The sequence below is a fragment of the Aegilops tauschii genome, chromosome 4, assembly GCF_002575655.3.
Source record: "Aegilops tauschii subsp. strangulata cultivar AL8/78 chromosome 4, Aet v6.0, whole genome shotgun sequence".
In the NCBI taxonomy this organism is placed as follows: Eukaryota; Viridiplantae; Streptophyta; class Magnoliopsida; order Poales; family Poaceae; genus Aegilops; species Aegilops tauschii.
In genome coordinates, this window is record NC_053038.3 from 385,756,176 (window position 1) to 385,774,233 (window position 18,058).

The 18,058-nt window shown below is 46.7% G+C and overlaps 1 protein-coding gene across 1 annotated transcript; it reads left to right on the forward strand.

Annotated features, from left to right (window-relative positions):
• The first annotated feature begins 208 nt into the window (after positions 1-208).
• Positions 209-1,138, forward strand: LOC109741729 (protein RADIALIS-like 3). The gene is made up of 2 exons (XM_020300803.4): positions 209-693; positions 802-1,138. The coding sequence occupies exons 1-2, from the start codon at positions 455-457 to the stop codon at positions 821-823; spliced, it is 261 nt and encodes an 86-aa protein (XP_020156392.1). The 5' UTR covers positions 209-454; the 3' UTR covers positions 824-1,138.
• Positions 1,139-18,058: the final 16,920 nt, after the last annotated feature.

The window sequence follows — 18,058 nt, forward strand, 5'->3', positions numbered from 1 at the left end:
CAAAGCAGCGATGCTTTCCTACGTACGTTGGCCCGGTCGAATAAAACGCATCCCCCAATCGCTGGCCGGCGCGCGCGCGCGCACACGCTCTCTGTCTAGGCATTCCTCGTAGCCGCCCGGCGATGCGCGCGGCGACGTCGTCGTCGCCTTTGCCTGTCTGCCTAGTGCAATTTGCATCGGAGCACTTTGGCGAGCGCTAGCTCGCTAGCCTCGATAGTTTAATGGAGAGGCACTGCTCTGCTGCGCCATTTGCGGCAGTTTTTATTAGATCCATGTTGCCGCGAAGCCAACGGCTTTCGTCCCCGGCCCTATAAATATGGATCCATCGAGTACTCCTCCGGCAGCAGCAACCCACAGGTCGATCCATCCATTGGTCGCCACAAGAAGCCAAACTAGTCAGGTCGAGCTAGGAAGCGTAGCGAGAGAGCTCTGAGGTAGAGATAAGGTCGTGGACATGGCGTGGAGCGATGCCGAGAACGAGAGGTTCGAGCGCGCGCTGGCCACGTACGGCCGCGACACGGCCGGCCTCTGGGAGCGCGTGGCGGCGGCGGTCGGCGGCGGCAAGACGGCCGACGACGTCAGGCGCCACTACGACCTGCTGACGCAGGACATCGGCGACATCGAGTCCGGCCGCTACGGTTACCCCAACGGCGGCGCCAACGGCAACACCAACCGCAACAACGGCAGGAACAGGTAGGCATACACGTGTACGATCATCAGTGATTTTCGATATTTATGTATGCACTTCCGATCAGTAGACTAAGTACTCACTTGATTATAACCTTGTCCCGCCGCATGCAGGACCAACCGGCCCCAGACATGATGGGATCATGCGGTTCACACAGTCGAACCAAGGACACGTAGGTACCAAGTGCAGTACGACCAAAGCTTAGCTAGCAGCTTATTATGCATGCAAGCTGCCGTGTATATGTACTTCGTATCTACTCCTAGTATTTTATGTTTGGGTCTTGGAGAGTATATGCAGTAGTATAGCTCTGTCGCGAGACGAGAGCACGTACGTGTGCATGTTCCACTTGTGTGACAGCAGTGTGCATATATGGGTGTAAACTGTAAAGCTTGCACTACTGCTTTTGTGATGGCATGTTTGCTACCGATGAATGAACGAATGACTGAATGAATACGTATCGCTGTTATGCATGCCTGATTCTGAGTGGGGATGAACGAAGAACCACACACATCTATCATGTTCGTCATAAATTTAAGTTATTTGCCGTCCGGCCCATTCCGTGTACAATAGTTGCTCGTATATACTCTCATATTGGTATCCTTTTCCATTGCCCGTTTGGTTTGTTTAGCCAAGACAACACTCGCATGTTACCCTATCTCCCCCTTGACTCACAAAGCAAATCTAGCATCTATCTCTCCCCCTGCATCAGGACACCAAAAGGAGAGGATGACCGTCCCACTAGCTAGACGGTTGGGGTCATTGATGGGGAACCGGATCCTCTAACATCCTCAAGGGATGTCACGTAAGCTACAGTAACCGTGACATCCCTTCTTCACATCCATATGGTTAAGCTTAAAATGATTATAATTAATTTGCAAATTACAAATCTACTGTATACATTTACAAAAATTACACACAAACAAATTTATGGTGCAATAAAATTATTTTTTGATTTATTTTTGTACATGCTACAGTAGCCACCGCACAGTAGTTGCTACAGTAACCATGCCACCCCTTCTTCACTTTACACACGCATTTCACTGTAGCTTCGTGACATCCCTTGAGGATGTTAGGGGATCCGTTTCCCATTGATGGGCGCTGTCGATTAAGCCCTGGAGGTCTCACTTTCGACGATTGTGGAGGGAGTCGGTTAATTCCATGGCATCTTTCTCTATGACACCATCTCTTGCTCTTTGTAATGGATAAAACTTGCTTGTGGAAGGACTGGAACTCGCTCACCACCGTCTTCTCAAAGGCTTCTTGGCAGATAGCAAAGGTAGCCATGCTTTGCTCGATATAGACAAGACAAGAACATGAGAAGGAATACTTGCCCGGGAGTTGTCTATGAAATCTGAGTGGGTAACCACCGAGAGAGTTGAATAAGAAGGTCCTGGAGTTGTCCGAGGTACATGTGGGATCCTTCACTTGGACATTTTCACTTTGGGTGGCCGAACATTTGCATCAACACGAGGAAGGATGTCATGGTGCTCAATGGAGGGAGTAAACTAAGTGTACTTAACCTACATCTCATAAGTGCCTCCAAAGAATTTGGATTTGATGAGCTTCTGGATGCTATAGGGGCATAGCAACATGAGTGTTTAAGCTCGTTACTCGTCCTCTTGACCATATCGAATTTGAAATCCATAACATAACATTTATGAGGTGCACCGACCAAGATGAATGAGAAAGTCGATGGAGTACGACCTCACATGATTTGAGTCTCCAACCTTTGGCGAGATGGTTTGCCAAAGAACCATTGATAGTGTAGAGGCCATGAAAGAGAAAGTTGGTATGTCCCGACTCAACCACTTCTCCTTCCTTGAAATCTTTCTTGTACATCCCGCAAGCTCTAGCACTAATATTTGGCTTCTCCTAGACATCAAGCTTTTTTATCATACTCTGTGAGGATGAGTTCGTCACACCAATTGTGATATAGAACTAGAGGACGAGTTCCTCACACCAATTATGGTATAGAACTAGAGGATGAGTTCCCCACACCAATTCTGCTTGACTTTGCTCACAAGCTTGTCAATGCCACAAGAAGTAAATCATCGATCCACGACATCAAAGTTGTCTTGTTATCGTCGATTTACTGCCAATCGATGCACTTCATCTTAGCTATCCCCGGGATGTCCTGTAGGAACTGCTTCCCCAGGTTTTGTGCACCTTGTAAGCTCGACTTTAGTTACAACGTAGGCCTTTGCGCACCTTGCAAGGAGTCGTGCCTCGGTCTAATCCTAAGGGAGTGTGTCTCATAGGATGTAGTGATGGCAGGGCATCATCCAAATAGGATCGATAACCATGACCTCTTGCGCAATTTGTTTGATATCATTGTTTTTCTTGGTGTGGGTTTTCAGCCATATGCTATTTGCACTTTGACACAGGGCATATGGGACTCTGAGAGGAGAAATCCAGCCGAAACGACATCCCAACTAGACCCCTTTGGAGCCCTCGGCAACTTTGACGATGTTCTGACCTGATTTTCAGCGACGTTTTGGAGCGTCACTAGGGATGCCCATTTTCCGGGACGATTTGTAGTGTCACAGAAAATGTTTTGTGTCACAAAAAATGTTAGGCGGGTTAGAAAAATAATATAAAAACGGTGTGTAGGTGGTTAGAACATAGTACCTTATAAATTCTGCTATGACAGAGTTTATAACAAATTACATTCTAATTTTTAGGGTTTAGGGTTCGGATGCTCTTATCGAAATCCATTGGTTATTTATCTGTGCGTGCTCTCATTGTAATGGACTATGAGAGCATGAACTGGAAAATATAATTACATAGAAATAAATTGCCTTATGTACAAGCTAATCTAAAATGTCTTCAAGCTGAAAGATAGTCAACAAGAAAGTTCATTTCGTATAAACAAAGAACTTTGCCTTTTGAATCATCTCAATCCCATGTCATGCGGACGCCGTTCGCTTGCATCCGTACTCGGACTACTCCACATGTATAAATTCCAGCAGGACATTTCAAAGAAAAAAGAAGACAGTGCCATTTCAAACATTGTACCACAAATACCAAAAATATTGGAAGGTTCAAATTCTAACATTACAAGGCCAAAATTCAAAGATTACAAAGTTCAAACTGTTATTACAAATCAAATTCATCTTCTTCCGAATTCGAGTCATGCATTATTTCTGCGAAAGGATCAGTCACCGAGAAGTCATATATCGACTTGATAGAGACACTGCTACTTGAGCTGCGTTGGGATTTTCTCCGAAGAGGAAGGGAGATGCAGCACAGTAGAGATAAGTATTTACCTCAGTGAGAACCAAGGTTATCATACCTATAGGAGAACCACACAAATTTCCGTCTTTAGCACCTGCACACACGAAAAGCAAATACTTGCACCCAACGTGAGCAAGAGGGATGTCAATCCCCTTGAACTCGTTACTTCCAAGGATTAAATCTTGTAAAGATAGATGGATAAATTGCAAAGTAAAATAAAAGTAAATAAATTACAGCAAAATATTTTTGGATTTTATAATAAGATTAAAGTAAACTAGGGGCCATAGTTTTCACTAGAGGCTTCTCTCTCGTACACATAACATATGGTGGGTGAACAAATTACTATTGGGCAATTGGTAGAAAAAACACATAGTTATTACATATTCACGGCAATGATCATGTCTATAGGCATCACGTTCGAGACAAGTAGACCGACTCCTGCCTGCATATACTACTATTACTCCACCAATCGAAGGCTATCCAACAAGCATCTATGGTATTAAGTTCATGACAAACGGAGTAACGCCTTAAGTAATATGACATGATGTAGACAAAGCACTACAAAAAATACACTTCCGTGATGATACGTGTTTGTCACAATAGGTCATGTTTTTTGTCATGCATGTACATTCATGACGATTTTATGACATAATCAAGATAGTCATACCTGTGATGTCATAGAAGTGTTCCATGACAATACCAAAATTATCATCACGGAAGTGTCCACTTTCATGACGATAAATGGCGTGTCATGGAAGTACTTTCGTCAAGGGTAACCGACATGTGGCATCCACCGTAACGGGTCGCCGTTAAGCTATCGGGTTCCGGTTTGGATCCGATAACCCGTTAACAGCCCGGACCAATGGAGATTTTCCACATGTAAAATCATCATTGACCGGAGGAAAGACGTGTCGGCTCCTCGATGGGCCAGATGTCGTCCGTCCAATGGAGGAGACATACTTATGATACGTCGACACGTGGTAGGGCCCAACAGAGGCCCGTATAGGTTAAAAAGGCCGGCCCAGTCAAAGGCCCGTAGTATTTACTCAGGTAGTGGGCCAGCCCAATAACGACCTGTTTAAACATGGCCCATTTATGTCCTGAAGCCAGGTCTGGCCCATTAACTGTTCGCCGAATATTTGGGCCCAATTACGCCCCAGTGACATTTTGGCCTGTTAGAGGCCCGATGTAGACATGGGCCCATTTCAGTCTGGTGTGTCTTTCGGCCTGGGAATGGCCCGTGCTGCCCATGGGCCATATATGGTTCGACGCGCCATCCGGCCCTCTAACGGCCCGTGATCAAGGTGGCAACAGTTCAGCCCAACGTGACTTTGGGCCTGTTAAAGGCCTGTCGTATAATTCGGCCCGTTGATGCCTCTACTAAGCTTTCGGCCTCTTAAAGGCCCATGATATCAGTGGGCCAACTAAGGCCCGAGATATGTTTCGGCCTGGTAATGACCCGTCATATAACAGGGCCAATAATGGTCTGGTCTACATTTCAGCCTGCTGATGGCCTATCAACGACTAGTGAAAATTGAGGCCTGACATGTATTTCGGCCTGCTAAAGGCCCATGGTTTCTTCTGGGCCGTAACAGGCCAGCAGAATATTCAGCCTGCTAATGGCCCAAAGCTACATGGGCCCAACTAAGCGCTGGGTCCACTAAAGGCCCAACTAAACTTTGGATCAAATATAGGCCCGTGTAAGTTGTGGGCCTGGCGCAAAGTGTGAAGGCCCCAATGGCCTTTCAGGCCCAAGAAAGTTGCAGCCGACCCAATTGTGGCCTGCTAAAATGCAGGCCCGTTAGAGGCGAATGTTTTGGCCCAGTCAACTACATCAGATTCTCCATTTTTTTCAGATAGCGAATGATGGCAGTAACTAGTAGGAATTAAGAACAAACCTACTCTATACAATAAAGAAATTACGGCATATTAACTTAGAATAAACCTACACTATATAATAAAGGATTTATGGTATATTACATCCAGTGGGCATCGAAGTTCGCCACTAGTGATCATAAAGCGCAACGAAGAAGCACATTACAAAAACTGGGCGCCATTGCAGCGTAACAAAATAATACTGAACCAAGACCACTTCCAAGACAGTTCAAGAAAGGTTACCCTTGCACGGGAATTGCTGCACAAGCTGCTGAGCAAGGCTGTGAGACCGGCCTAGCATGTCGATCATAGCTTCCAGGTGTAGCTGTTTAGCAATGAGGTTCTCATTGGTGTTCTCCGCAATCTTTCTTAGAGATAGGACTTCAAGTCGAAGTTGAGTTGCAGAATGCCTTTCTGCTAGAACTTGGGACTAAAGAAGTCGAATTGATTCAGACAGCGAATTCTGTGAGCTTGTCTGACCGCTAGTCTCAAGTAACTTGAACACTGCATCAAGACAAGACTTTGGGGTTGTCTCGCTATCTTCAAGATGTTTTGCCTTCTTTGCTGCAATATACATTGGGTTTGTCTCACAGCCTTCAGCAGACTTGTGCATGCCATCATGCATATCACCCTGAAACAAGCAGAGAGATGAAAATTTTTGCATGTGTATAAACAAAGATAATAATTGTGTTGTCAATTCCATCCAATTTCAAATTAGAAAATAAAGAGTAAGTTCAAAATATCAATATCATAATGTGGCATTGTTCATAATGCGGGGAGCTTCACCACACTACTGGATTACCATGTCAACAAAACAAGCATAGATGAAGTAAGAATATTTGTGTTAAGGTTTGTGATTTCCGAAGCATGCACGTATGGTCTCTCGTTATGCTATGAAATTGGACCGTGATTTATTTTTTATTGTCTTCCTTATGAGTGGAGGTAGGGGACGAGCGATGGTCTTTTCCGACCAATCTATCCCCCTAGGAGCATGTGTAGTAGTACTTTGCTTCGAGGGCTAATAAACTTTTGCAATAAGTATGTGTGTTCTTTTTGACTAATGTTGAGTCCATGGATTATACGTGCTCTCACCCTTCCGCATTTTGCTAGCCTCTTCGGTACCGTGCATTGCCCTTACTCACCTTGAGTTGTGGTGCAAACTTCGTCGGTCCATCCAAACCCCGTGATATGATACGCTCTTTCACAAATAACCCACCTTATATCTTCCTCAAAACAGTCAACATACCTACCTATTATGGAATTTCCATAGCCATTCTGAGATATATTGCAATGCAACTCCCACTGTTCCATTTTATTATGACACATACCATCATTGTCATATTGCTTTGCATGATCATATAGTTGACATAGTATTTGTGGCATGGCCACCGTTCATATTTTTTATACATGTCATTGTGACGCCCCCGATTCGACCGTACACTAATCATACACGCAAATGTGTACGATCAAGAACAGGGACTCACGGGAAGATATCACAACACAACTCTAGACACAAATAAATTAACACAAGCTTCATATTACAAGCCAGGGGCCTCGAGGGCTCAAATACATAGCTCGATACACAAGCGTTGGTGAAAGCAACAATATCTGAGTACAGACATAAGTTAAACAAGACTGCCTTAAGAAGGAAAACACAAAAGCAACAACGATCGAAGAGGCAAGGCCTCCTGCCTGGGACCTCCTAACTACTCCTGGTCTTCGGTGGCATCCATGTAGTAGTATTCGTCGACGGTGGCATCTAGCTCCAGGGATCCACCAACTGGTTGCAACAACCGGAAAGAAGGAAGAAAGGGGAAAAGGGGTAGCAAAGCAACCGTGAGTACTCATCCAAAGTACTCGCAAGCATTAGATCTATACTAAGTATGCATTGGTATCAAATGGAAGGGTTGTATCTGTGGACTGGACTGCAGAATGCCAGTATAGAGGGGAAGGCCTAGCCTATCAAAGACTAGCATCTTCAAGCAGCTCCAAGCATCTTGCAACATGTAGAAGAGTAAAGAATAGCAGTTTATCATTAACAAGCATGTTGTAGTATTAATGCCCAAAGATCCTTCCTCGACTCCCTGCGAGAAAGCAATCCCGGGTCCACATTTCTCAAGTATCCATTTCTAGTTGTAATAGATCAGGATACAAGTCTGGACGTCTGTTACCGTGGACACGACTATTCGGATAGATAATCTTCCCTACAGGGGTGCACCACGTTTTCCAACACGCTTGATTACTCTGGCTGGACACACTTTTCTGGGTCAATGCCCGGCCTCGGAAGATCAACACGTAGTAGCCCTACCTAGGCTCAGGAGAGAGGTCCCCGCCGGTCTACATCGTAAGCACTCCGGGGTCTGGGTCCATCGCCCGTTGCACCCGGGTCGTTGCGTGCAGGGAGAACCTAGGCACCACCTCTGGGGTGCCAGCCCAGTCGTGCTGCAATGCTGAACTGGACATTTGACAAAGCTTCGGCTGATACTACGACGTCGAGGCCCATAACTATTCTCGCATGGTGGTTAGTGCGTAAAGGCCAAAGGCCAACTCAGAACAAATACCCAAACCATTAGTGTATTAGTAGGTTGCGGAGACGAGCAGAGACTCACGATAATGTGACCCCGTCGCCCCGTCTCGTGGACTTACGGCAAGGGCCCAGAATGTCCGGTTGTGCCACGTAATTATCTTGTGGGTGCTCTCCGGGCCCGCCCGACTTTCACAAAGGTCTCAAGTAAAGTCAAGGTAACCGTGTGTCCAAACATCAAGGGGAAAACCTGAGGAATCACCCTCGGTGGATTCCACTCGATGTAATCGTCAAGGTGAACGTAAGAGGAACCACCCTTGAGGTTCACACTTGAGGGGTTGCACGACAGAGTCGTATCGGGAGTGGTAAAGAAGGAATCACCCTCGATGACCACGACCGAATAGCTACACTACAGAGTCATTACCAGGAGTGCGTTATGAGGTATCACCCTCGGCACTCGATAGTAGCTCTGTAGAGTCGAGCAACAAAAGGGGCGTGATGTGATGTGAGGTGTCGGGCTCTGGTCGTTGATCACGTTGATCGAGTCATCGATGATGAAGCAGGGGTAACAAGGACAAGGTGGGGGTCATTGATGGATCACTAACCAACCTATACTAAGTAGTTGAGGATAAGCAGGTAAGGTACAACAGTAGGTACAAAAGCAGGCTATGCATCAGAATAGGAGCAATCAATTACAGTAGCAAAATCTAATGCAAGCATGAGAGAATGGAATGGGCGATATCGGGATGATCAAAGGGGGGCTTGCCTGGAAGGTCCGCTGAAAGGGAAGAAGGGTCGTCGTCGACGTAGTCGATCACAGGGACATCAACAGCGGTCTCGGGGTCTACCGAAGAGAAGAGGGGGGAAAACAATAAATACAGAGCAAACAAGTGCAAAACTATGCATGACAAGACAATAAGTGATAACCCACAAGTATAGGGGATCGCAACAGTTTTCGAGGGTAGAGTATTCAACCCAAATTTCTTGATTCGACACAAGGGGAGCCAAAGAATATTCTCAAGTATTAGCACTTGAGTTGTCAATTCAACCACACCTGTAAGACTTAATATCTGCAGCAAAATATTTAGTAGCAAAGTAGTATGGAAGTAACGATAACGTGGCAAAAGTAACAGTAGTAGTTTTTGTAGTAATTATAACAATGGCAACGGAAAAGTAACTAAGAAAAGATCAATATATCAAAAGCTCGTAGGCAATGGATCAGTGATGGATAATTATGTCGGATGCGATTCCTCATGTAACAGTTATAACATAGGGTGACACAGAACTAGCTCAAGTTCGTCAATGTAATGTAGGCATGTATTCTGAATATAGTCATACATGCTTATGGAAAAGAACTTGCATGACATCTTTTGTCCTACCCTCCCGTGGCAGCGGGGTCCTATTGGAAGCTAAGGGATATTAAGGCATCCTTTTAATAGATTACCCGGCCAAAGCATTAACAGTTAGTGAATACACGAACTCCTCAAACTATGGTCATCACCGGGAGTGGTCCCGATTATTGTCACTTCGGGGTTACCGGATCATAACACATAGTAGGTGACTATTGACTTGCAAGATAGGATCAAGAACTCACATATATTCATGAAAACATAATAGGTTCAGATATAAAATCATGGCACTCGGGCCCTAGTGACAAGCATTAAGCATAGCAAAGTCATAGCAACATCAATCTCAGAACATAATGGATACTAGGGATCAAACCCTAACAAAACTAACTCGATTACATGGTAAATCTCATCCAGCCCATCACCGTCCAGCAAGCCTACAATGGAATTACTCACGCACGGCTGTGAGCATCATGAAATTGGTGATGGAGGAAGGTTGATGATGATGATGGCGACGGATTCCCCTCTTCGGAGCCCCAAACGGACTCCAGATCAGCCCTCCCGAGAGAGATTAGGGCTTGGCGGCGGCTCCGTATCGTAAAACGCGATGAATCCTTCTCTCTGGTTTTTTTCCTCCCCGAACGTGAATATGTAGAGTTGGAGTTGAGGTCGGTGGAGCCTCAGGGGGCCCACGAGGCAGGGCGCGCGCCCCAGGGGGGTGTGCGCACCCTCCACCCTCGTGGACAGGGTGTGGGCCCCCTGGTGTTGATTCTTTCGCCATTATTTTTTATTAATTCCAAAAATATTCTCCGTGAAGTTTCAGGTCATTCCGAGAACTTTTATTTCTGCACAAAAATAACACCATGGCAGTTCTGCTGAAAACAACGTCAGTCCGGGTTAGTTCCATTCAAATCATGCAAGTTAGAGTCCAAAACAAGGGCAAAAGTGTTTGGAAAAGTAGGTACGTTGGAGACGTATCAATAAGCAGCGTTAGGGATGTTCTAACACGGTGCTGCGTGATACAGGTGAAGGGGGAAACATCCGGGAAAGTATCCTCGGTGTTTGGCATTTTCGGACAAATGAAACGGAGGGGGCAGTTGCAGGTTCGCTATGTTAGGGACGTGTGGCAGACGAACAAACCGCGTATTCGGATTCGTCTCATCGTTCTAAGCAACTTTCATGTACAAAGTATTTTCATCCGTACTATGGTTTATTTTCTACGAATTTCTAAAGTTTTTAGGAATATTCTGAATTTATTGTTAATTACTAAATTCGACAGAAAAAGGAATAATGATGTCAACATGAGGTCAGAGTGATGTCAGCACTCAACAAGCTAGTTGACCGGTCAAACTAACGGCTGGGACCCACCTGTCATAGACAGTGGGTTAAACAGGGTTAAAAACTAATCTAAACATAGTTAGTTAAACTACTGGGCCCACCTGTCAGTGTCCAATTAAGTTAATTAACTATTTTTAAAACGTTTTAGTTAATTAGGGAAGGTGGGCCCCATTTATCAGCGACTCGAGGGTCAGTCCAGTCAGCGGGGTTGACCAGGTTAACTGTCCAGCTGGGCCCCTGGGACCCGCAGGTCAGTGACCCAGGGGGTGGCCCTAGCCGGCCACGTCGGCGAACAGCGCCGTGGTTGCGCCGGCGTGCACGACAATGTGGCGGGGGGCTCTGCCATCGTCGGGAATCGGCCACAGAGGGTCCCCGGGCTCGCGGCTTGGCGCGTTCGAACGCGGCGACACAGCCGCGTCGAATGAAGGCGGTGGGATCGGCTGGAAGGGCCGGAGACGGCTCCGGCGGCCAGCAGAAGCGGAGGTCGGAGTCGGGCTCGCGGCGGAGCGGCGCTAGGGGGGTACGGCGAGCGGCGCGGGTTGTCTCTACGTGTCCCTTGGATCCCCAGGAGCATGGGGCCAAGCTCGCTTTCGAGCTTAGGGGACCGGGGCTATGACAACGAGGCGAGCTGCGGCGGCGAGCTCTCGGACGCGGTGGCGGGACTAGCTCGGGGGCGCGGGCGGACAAATGGCGAGGGGGAGGAGAAGCAGAAGCTCACCACCATCGCTGAGAAGGCCCGGGGAAGACACGCGGCTGCCGGAGTTGTTGGCGAGGTGGCAATGATCCGAGGAGGAAGAAGAAGGCCGGGTCGACAATGGAGGGGCTTTCGGCTCTTGCGTGTGGGCGTGGTCGACGGAGCGGACAGCGGCGGTCGTCCTGGGCCCGTTAGTGTGGAGAGGGGAGGCCGGTGGCCGCGTCGACGATGGGGCGCGGCGGTGGGCATGAGCTCGGCTGCGAGCACAGGAGGAAGGCGAGGGGGAGTGGGCAAGCGAGCTAGGTGGAGGGGGGAAGTGGACGAGGGGAGTGGGAGGGGAGCCCGAGGAGGCGCGGGAATGGCTCCCTTATCCCCTTGTCGGCGTTGCTGACGAGGTGGTCGGGTGGCGCCCGCGGCGCCCGACCGGCATAACAGTGTGGGGTGGGAGGAGACGACCGGTGGGGGGAATGGGCCACCGGGCTGGTCTGTTGGGCTTGGCCCAGGGGGGCAGGGGCCTTTTCCCCCTTTTCTTTTTGTTCTTTTGCCTTTTCCTTTTCATTTTATTGCCCCTGTTTTATTTTATTTTAGGGCACTAAGTTACTTTATAAAAAGTTGGTTCACCACCAATGTTAAGAATTGAATTGTCACAGCCCTAGATCAGCCCCTGTTTGATTTTGCTTTCTCATCATGTCATCATGTTTAAATTCTCTTTAAACTTGAAATGGGGTTCAACAAACCCGAGCACCCCCCTGAACAATACCAGATTCAATGGAAAAACATTTCAATGAACCCAAAATGCCCTTCACAAAAGTTCATCATTTTTGAATTGGTCTAGAACCTCTGCCAAAAATGGTGCACTTTTTTCTAGGTCATCCTGGATTTTTTGAATTAAATCATATGTATTGAATTGGGGCATTTAAATGCTATAAGTAATTTTAAATGCTCCAACAATTCTGAAAAGAGCTGAGGGCCTCTGAAATAATTCAGTTACTGCCCACAAATATTTTCAGGATTTATAGAATGGGTTTGGTATTAAAACTAAATCAGAAACAAACTGCAAAATTAGAAAACAGAAACAATTAATAACAGAGAAGAGAGTTTTACCCGGAGCTTACCTGTGTAGCCCACATGGCCGGCCCAGTGCTGTGCTGGCCCGTGCCAGTCATCTCCCTCCTCTCGCGAGAAGGATGGGAGGCGCGTGCCTGATGCGCGCGACCACGCGCCGCGCCACCTCCTGCTTCCCGCCACTACCCAACGCGCCTACGAGCACCACACACACACCCTGACCCCCTCTCACTCTCTCTCGAGCTCATCCACCTCCTCTGCTCTCTCTCCCTCTCGCCACCGAACGTGCCGAGCGCCGCCATCGCCATAGTCATGTCCACAGCCATCCCCGAGCCTCTCCGACGCGCCCCCGAGCTCCGCCGTGCCGCCCTCGTCCTCTCCGTCGTCTCACGCGACCAGAAGATGTTGGGGAACGTAGCAGAAATTCAAAATTTTCTACGCATCACTAAGATCAATCTATGGAGTAATCTAGCAACGAGGGGAAGGGGAGTGCATCTACATACCATTGTAGATTGCTATGCGGAAGCGTTGCAAGAACGCGGATGAAGGAGTTGTACTCGTAGCGATTCAGATCGCGGTTGAGTCCGATCTAAGCGCCGAACCACGGCGCCTCCGCGTTCAACACACGTGCAGCCCGGTGACGTCTCCCACACCTTGATCCAGCAAGGAGAGAGGGAGAGGTTGGGGAAGACTCCGTCCAGCAGCAGCACAACGGCATGGTGATGATGGAGGAGTGTGGCACTCCAGCAGGGCTTCGCCAAGCACTGCGAGAGACGAGGAGGGAGAGGGGTAGGGCTGCGCCAAGAGAGAGATGTTCTCATGTCTCTGGCAGCCCCAAAACCCCCACTATATATAGGGGAGGGGGAGGGGCGCCGCCCCCATCAAGGGTTCCCCCCCAAGGGGTGCGGCCAGCCCTAGATGGGACTTGGAGGGGTAGCCAAGGGGGGAGAGAGCGGTGCGCACCACTAGGTGGGCCTTAGGCCCATCTGAGCCTAGGGTTTCCCCTTCCCCTTCCCTGCGCCTTGGGCCTCCTGTGGGGGGGCGCACCAGCTCACCTGGGGCTGGTCCCCTCCCACACTTGGCCCACGCAGCCCTCTGGGCCGGTGGCCCCACCTGGTGGACCCCCGGGACCCTCCCGGTGGTCCCGGTACGTTACCGATAGCACCCGAAACTTTTCCGGTGACCAAAACAGGACTTCCCATATATAATCTTTACCTCCGGACCAGTCCGGAACTCCTCGTGACGTCCGGGATCTCATCCGGGACTCCGAACAACATTCGGTAACCACGTATATCTATTCTCTATAACCCTAGCGTCATCAAACCTTAAGTGTGTAGACCCTACGGGTTCGGGAACCATGCAGACATGACCGAGACGTTCTCCGGCCAATAACCAACAGCGGGATCTGGATACCCATGTTGGCTCCCACATGTTCCATCATGATCTCATCGGATGAACCACGATGTCGGGGATTCAATCAATCCCGTATACAATTCCCTTTGTCTATCGGTATGTTACATGCCCGAGATTCGATCGTCGGTATCCCGATACCTTGTTCAATCTCGTTACCGGCAAGTCTCTTTACTTGTTTCGTAACACATCATCCCGTGATCAACTCCTTGGTCACATTGTGCACATTATGATGATGTCCTACCGAGTGGGCCCAGAGATACCTCTCCATTTACACGGAGTGACAAATCCCAGTCTCGATTCGTGCCAACCCAATAGACACTTTCGGAGATACCTGTAGTGCACCTTTATAGCCACCCAGTTACGTTGTGACGTTTGGTACACCCAAAGCATTCCTACGGTATCCGGGAGTTGCACAATCTCATGGTCTAAGGAAATGATACTTGACATTAGAAAAGCTCTTAGTAAACGAACTACACGATCTTGTGCTAGGCTTAGGATTGGGTCTTGTCCATCACATCATTCTCCTAATGATGTGATCCCGTTATCAACGACATCCAATGTCCATGGTCAGGAAACCGTAACCATCTATTGATCAACGAGCTAGTCAACTAGAGGCTTACTAGGGACATGGTGTTGTCTATGTATCCACACATGTATCTGAGTTTCCTATCAATACAATTTTAGCATGGATAATAAACGATTATCATGAACAAGGAAATATAATAATAACCAATTTATTATTGCCTCTAGGGCATATTTCTAACAGCCTCCCACTTGCACTAGAGTCAATAATCTAGTTCACATCGCCATGTGATTGATACCCAAGAGTTCACATCACCATGTGAATGTAATGAATCCAACACCCATGGGGTTTGTTCATATCTTGCTTGTGAGAGAGGTTATTAGTCAACGGGTCTGAACCTTTCAGATCCGTGTGTGCTTTACGAATATCTATGTCATCTTGTGGATGCAGCTACCACGCGCTACTTGGAGCCATTTCAAATAACTGCTCTACTATACGAATCTGGTTTACTACTCAGAGTCATCCGGATTAGTGTCAAAGCTTGCATCGACGTAACCCTTTACGCCATAATCGAGAAAATTCCTTAGTCCACTAGATACTAAGGATAAGTTCGACCGCTGTCATGTGATCCATTCCCGGATCACTATTGTACCCCTTGACTAACTCATGGCTAGGCACACTTCATGTGCGGTACACAACATAGCATACTGTAGAGCCTACGTCTAAAGCATAGGGGACGACCTTCGTCCTTTCTCTCTCTTCTGCTGTGGTCAGGTCTTGAGTCTTACTCAATACTCACACCTTGTAACACAGCCAAGAACTCCTTCTTTTGCTGGTCTATTTTGAACTCCTTCAAAATCTTGTCACGGTATGTATTCATTTGAAAAGTACTATTAAGCGGTTTTTGATCTATCCTTATAGATCTTGATGCTCAATGTTCAAGTAGCTTAATCCAGGTTTTCCATTGAAAAACACTTTTCAAATAACCCTGTATGCTTTCCAGAAATTCTACATCATTTCTGATCAACAATATGTTAACAACATATACTCATCAAAAATTCTATAGTGCTCCCACTCACTTCTTTGGAAATACGAGTTTCTCATAAACTTTGTATAAACCCAAAATCTTTGATCATCTCATCAAAGCGTACATTCCAACTCCGAGATGCTTACTCCAGTCCTTAGAAGGATTGCTGGAGCTTTGCATACTTGTTAGCATCTTTCAGGATTGACAAAACCTTCTGGTTGTATCACATACAACCTTTCCTCAAGAAAATCGTCGAGGAAACAATGTTTTGACATCCTATCTGCAAGATTTCATAAATAATGCAGTAACTGCTAATATAATTCCAACAGACTCTTAGCATCGCTACGAGTGAGAATGTCTCATCATAGTCAACTCCTTGAACTTGTCGGAAAACATCTTAACGACAAGCCGAGCTTTCTTAATGGTGACACTTACCATCATTGTCTGTCTTCCTTTTAAAATCCATCTGCACCCAACAGCCTTACGACTATCAAGTATTTCTTCCAAAGTCTATACTTTGCTTTTATACATGGATCCTCTCTCGGATTCATGGCCTCGAGCCATTCGTCGGAATCCGGGCCCACCATCGCTTCTCCATAGCTCGTAGGTTCATTGTTTTCTAGCAACATGACTTCCAAGACAGGATCACGTACTACTCTGAAGTAGTACGCATCCTCGTCGTCCTACGAGGTTTGGTAGTGACTTGATCCGAAGTTTCATGATCACTATCATAAGCTTCCACTTCAATTGGTGTAGGTGCCACAGGAACAATTTCTTGTGCCCTGCTACACACTAGTTGAAGTGACGGTTCAATAACCTCATCAAGTCTCTACCATCCTCCCACTGAATTCTTTCGAGAGAAACTTTTCCTCGAGAAAGGACCTGTTTCTAGAAACAATCACCTTGCTTCCGGATCTGAAATAGGAGGTATACCCAACTGTTTTGGGTATTCTATGAAGATGCATTTATCCGCTTTGGGTTCGAGCTTATCAGCCTAAAACTTTTCACATAAGCATCGCAGCCCCAAACTTTTAAGAAACGACAGCTTAGGCTTCTCTAAACCATAGTTCATACGGTGTCGTCTCAACGGAATTGCGTGGTGCCCTATTTAAAGTGAATGCGGTTGTCTCTAATGCCTAACCCATAAACGATAGTGGTAAAGAGACATCATGGTATGCACCATATCCAATAGAGTGCAGTTATGATGTTCGGACACACCATCACACTATGGTGCTCCAAGCGGTATTAGTCGTGAAACAATTTCCACAATTTCTTAATTGTGTGCCAAACTCGTAACTCAGATACTCATCTCTATGATCATATCACAGACATTTTATCCTCTTGTCACGACGATCTTCAACTTCACTCTGAAATTACTTGAACCTTTCAATAATTCAGACTTGTGTTTCATCGAGTAAATACACTCAGCATCTACTCAAATCATCTGTGAAGTAAGAACATAACGATATCCACTGCATGCCTCAGCACTCATTGGACTGCAGACATCAAAATGTATTACTTCCAACAAGTTGCTCTCTTGTTCCGTCTTACTGAAAACGAGGCCTTTCAGTCATCTTGCCCATGTGGTATGATTTGCATGTCTCAAGTGATTCAAAATCAAGTGAGTCCAAACTATCCATCTGCATGGAGTTTCTTCATGCATATATACCAATAGACATGGTTCGCATGTCTCAATCTTTTCAAAAATGAGTGAGTCCAAAGATCCATCTACATGGAGCTTCTTCATGCGTTCTATACCAATATGACTCAAATGGCAGTGCCACAAGTATGTGGCACTATCATTACTATTTTATATCTTTTGGCACGAACATGTGTATCACTGCGATCGAGATTCATTTTAGGTGCAAGACCATTGAAGGTATTATTCAAATAAACAGAGTAACCATTATTCTCCTTAAATGAATAACCGTATTGCGATAAACATAATCCAACCATGTTTGTGCTCAACGCAAACACCAAATAACAATTATTTAGGTTTAACACCAATCTCGATGGTAGAGGGAGCATGCGATGCTTGATCACATCAACCTTGGAAACACTTCCAACACATATCGTCATCTCACCTTTAGCTAGTCTCCGTTTATTCCGCAGCTTTTATTTCGAGTTACTAACACTTAGCAATCGAACCGGTATCTAATACCCTGGTGCTGCTAGGAGTACTAGTAAAGTACACATTCATATAATGTATATCCAATATACTTCTGTCGACCTTGCCTGCCTTCTCATCTACCAAGTATCTAGGGTAGCTCTGCTTCAGTGACCGTTCCCCTCATTAGAGAAGCACTTAGTCTCGGGTTTGGGTTCAACCTT

Bases quoted from the DNA above. Each gene is read 5' to 3' on its own strand.
- LOC109741729 (XM_020300803.4), top strand. From the start codon at position 455: ATGGCGTGGAGCGATGCCGAGAACGAGAGGTTCGAGCGCGCGCTGGCC. The intron at 694-801 runs GTAGGCATACAC...CGCCGCATGCAG, and splicing joins CGCAACAACGGCAGGAACAG to GACCAACCGGCCCCAGACAT.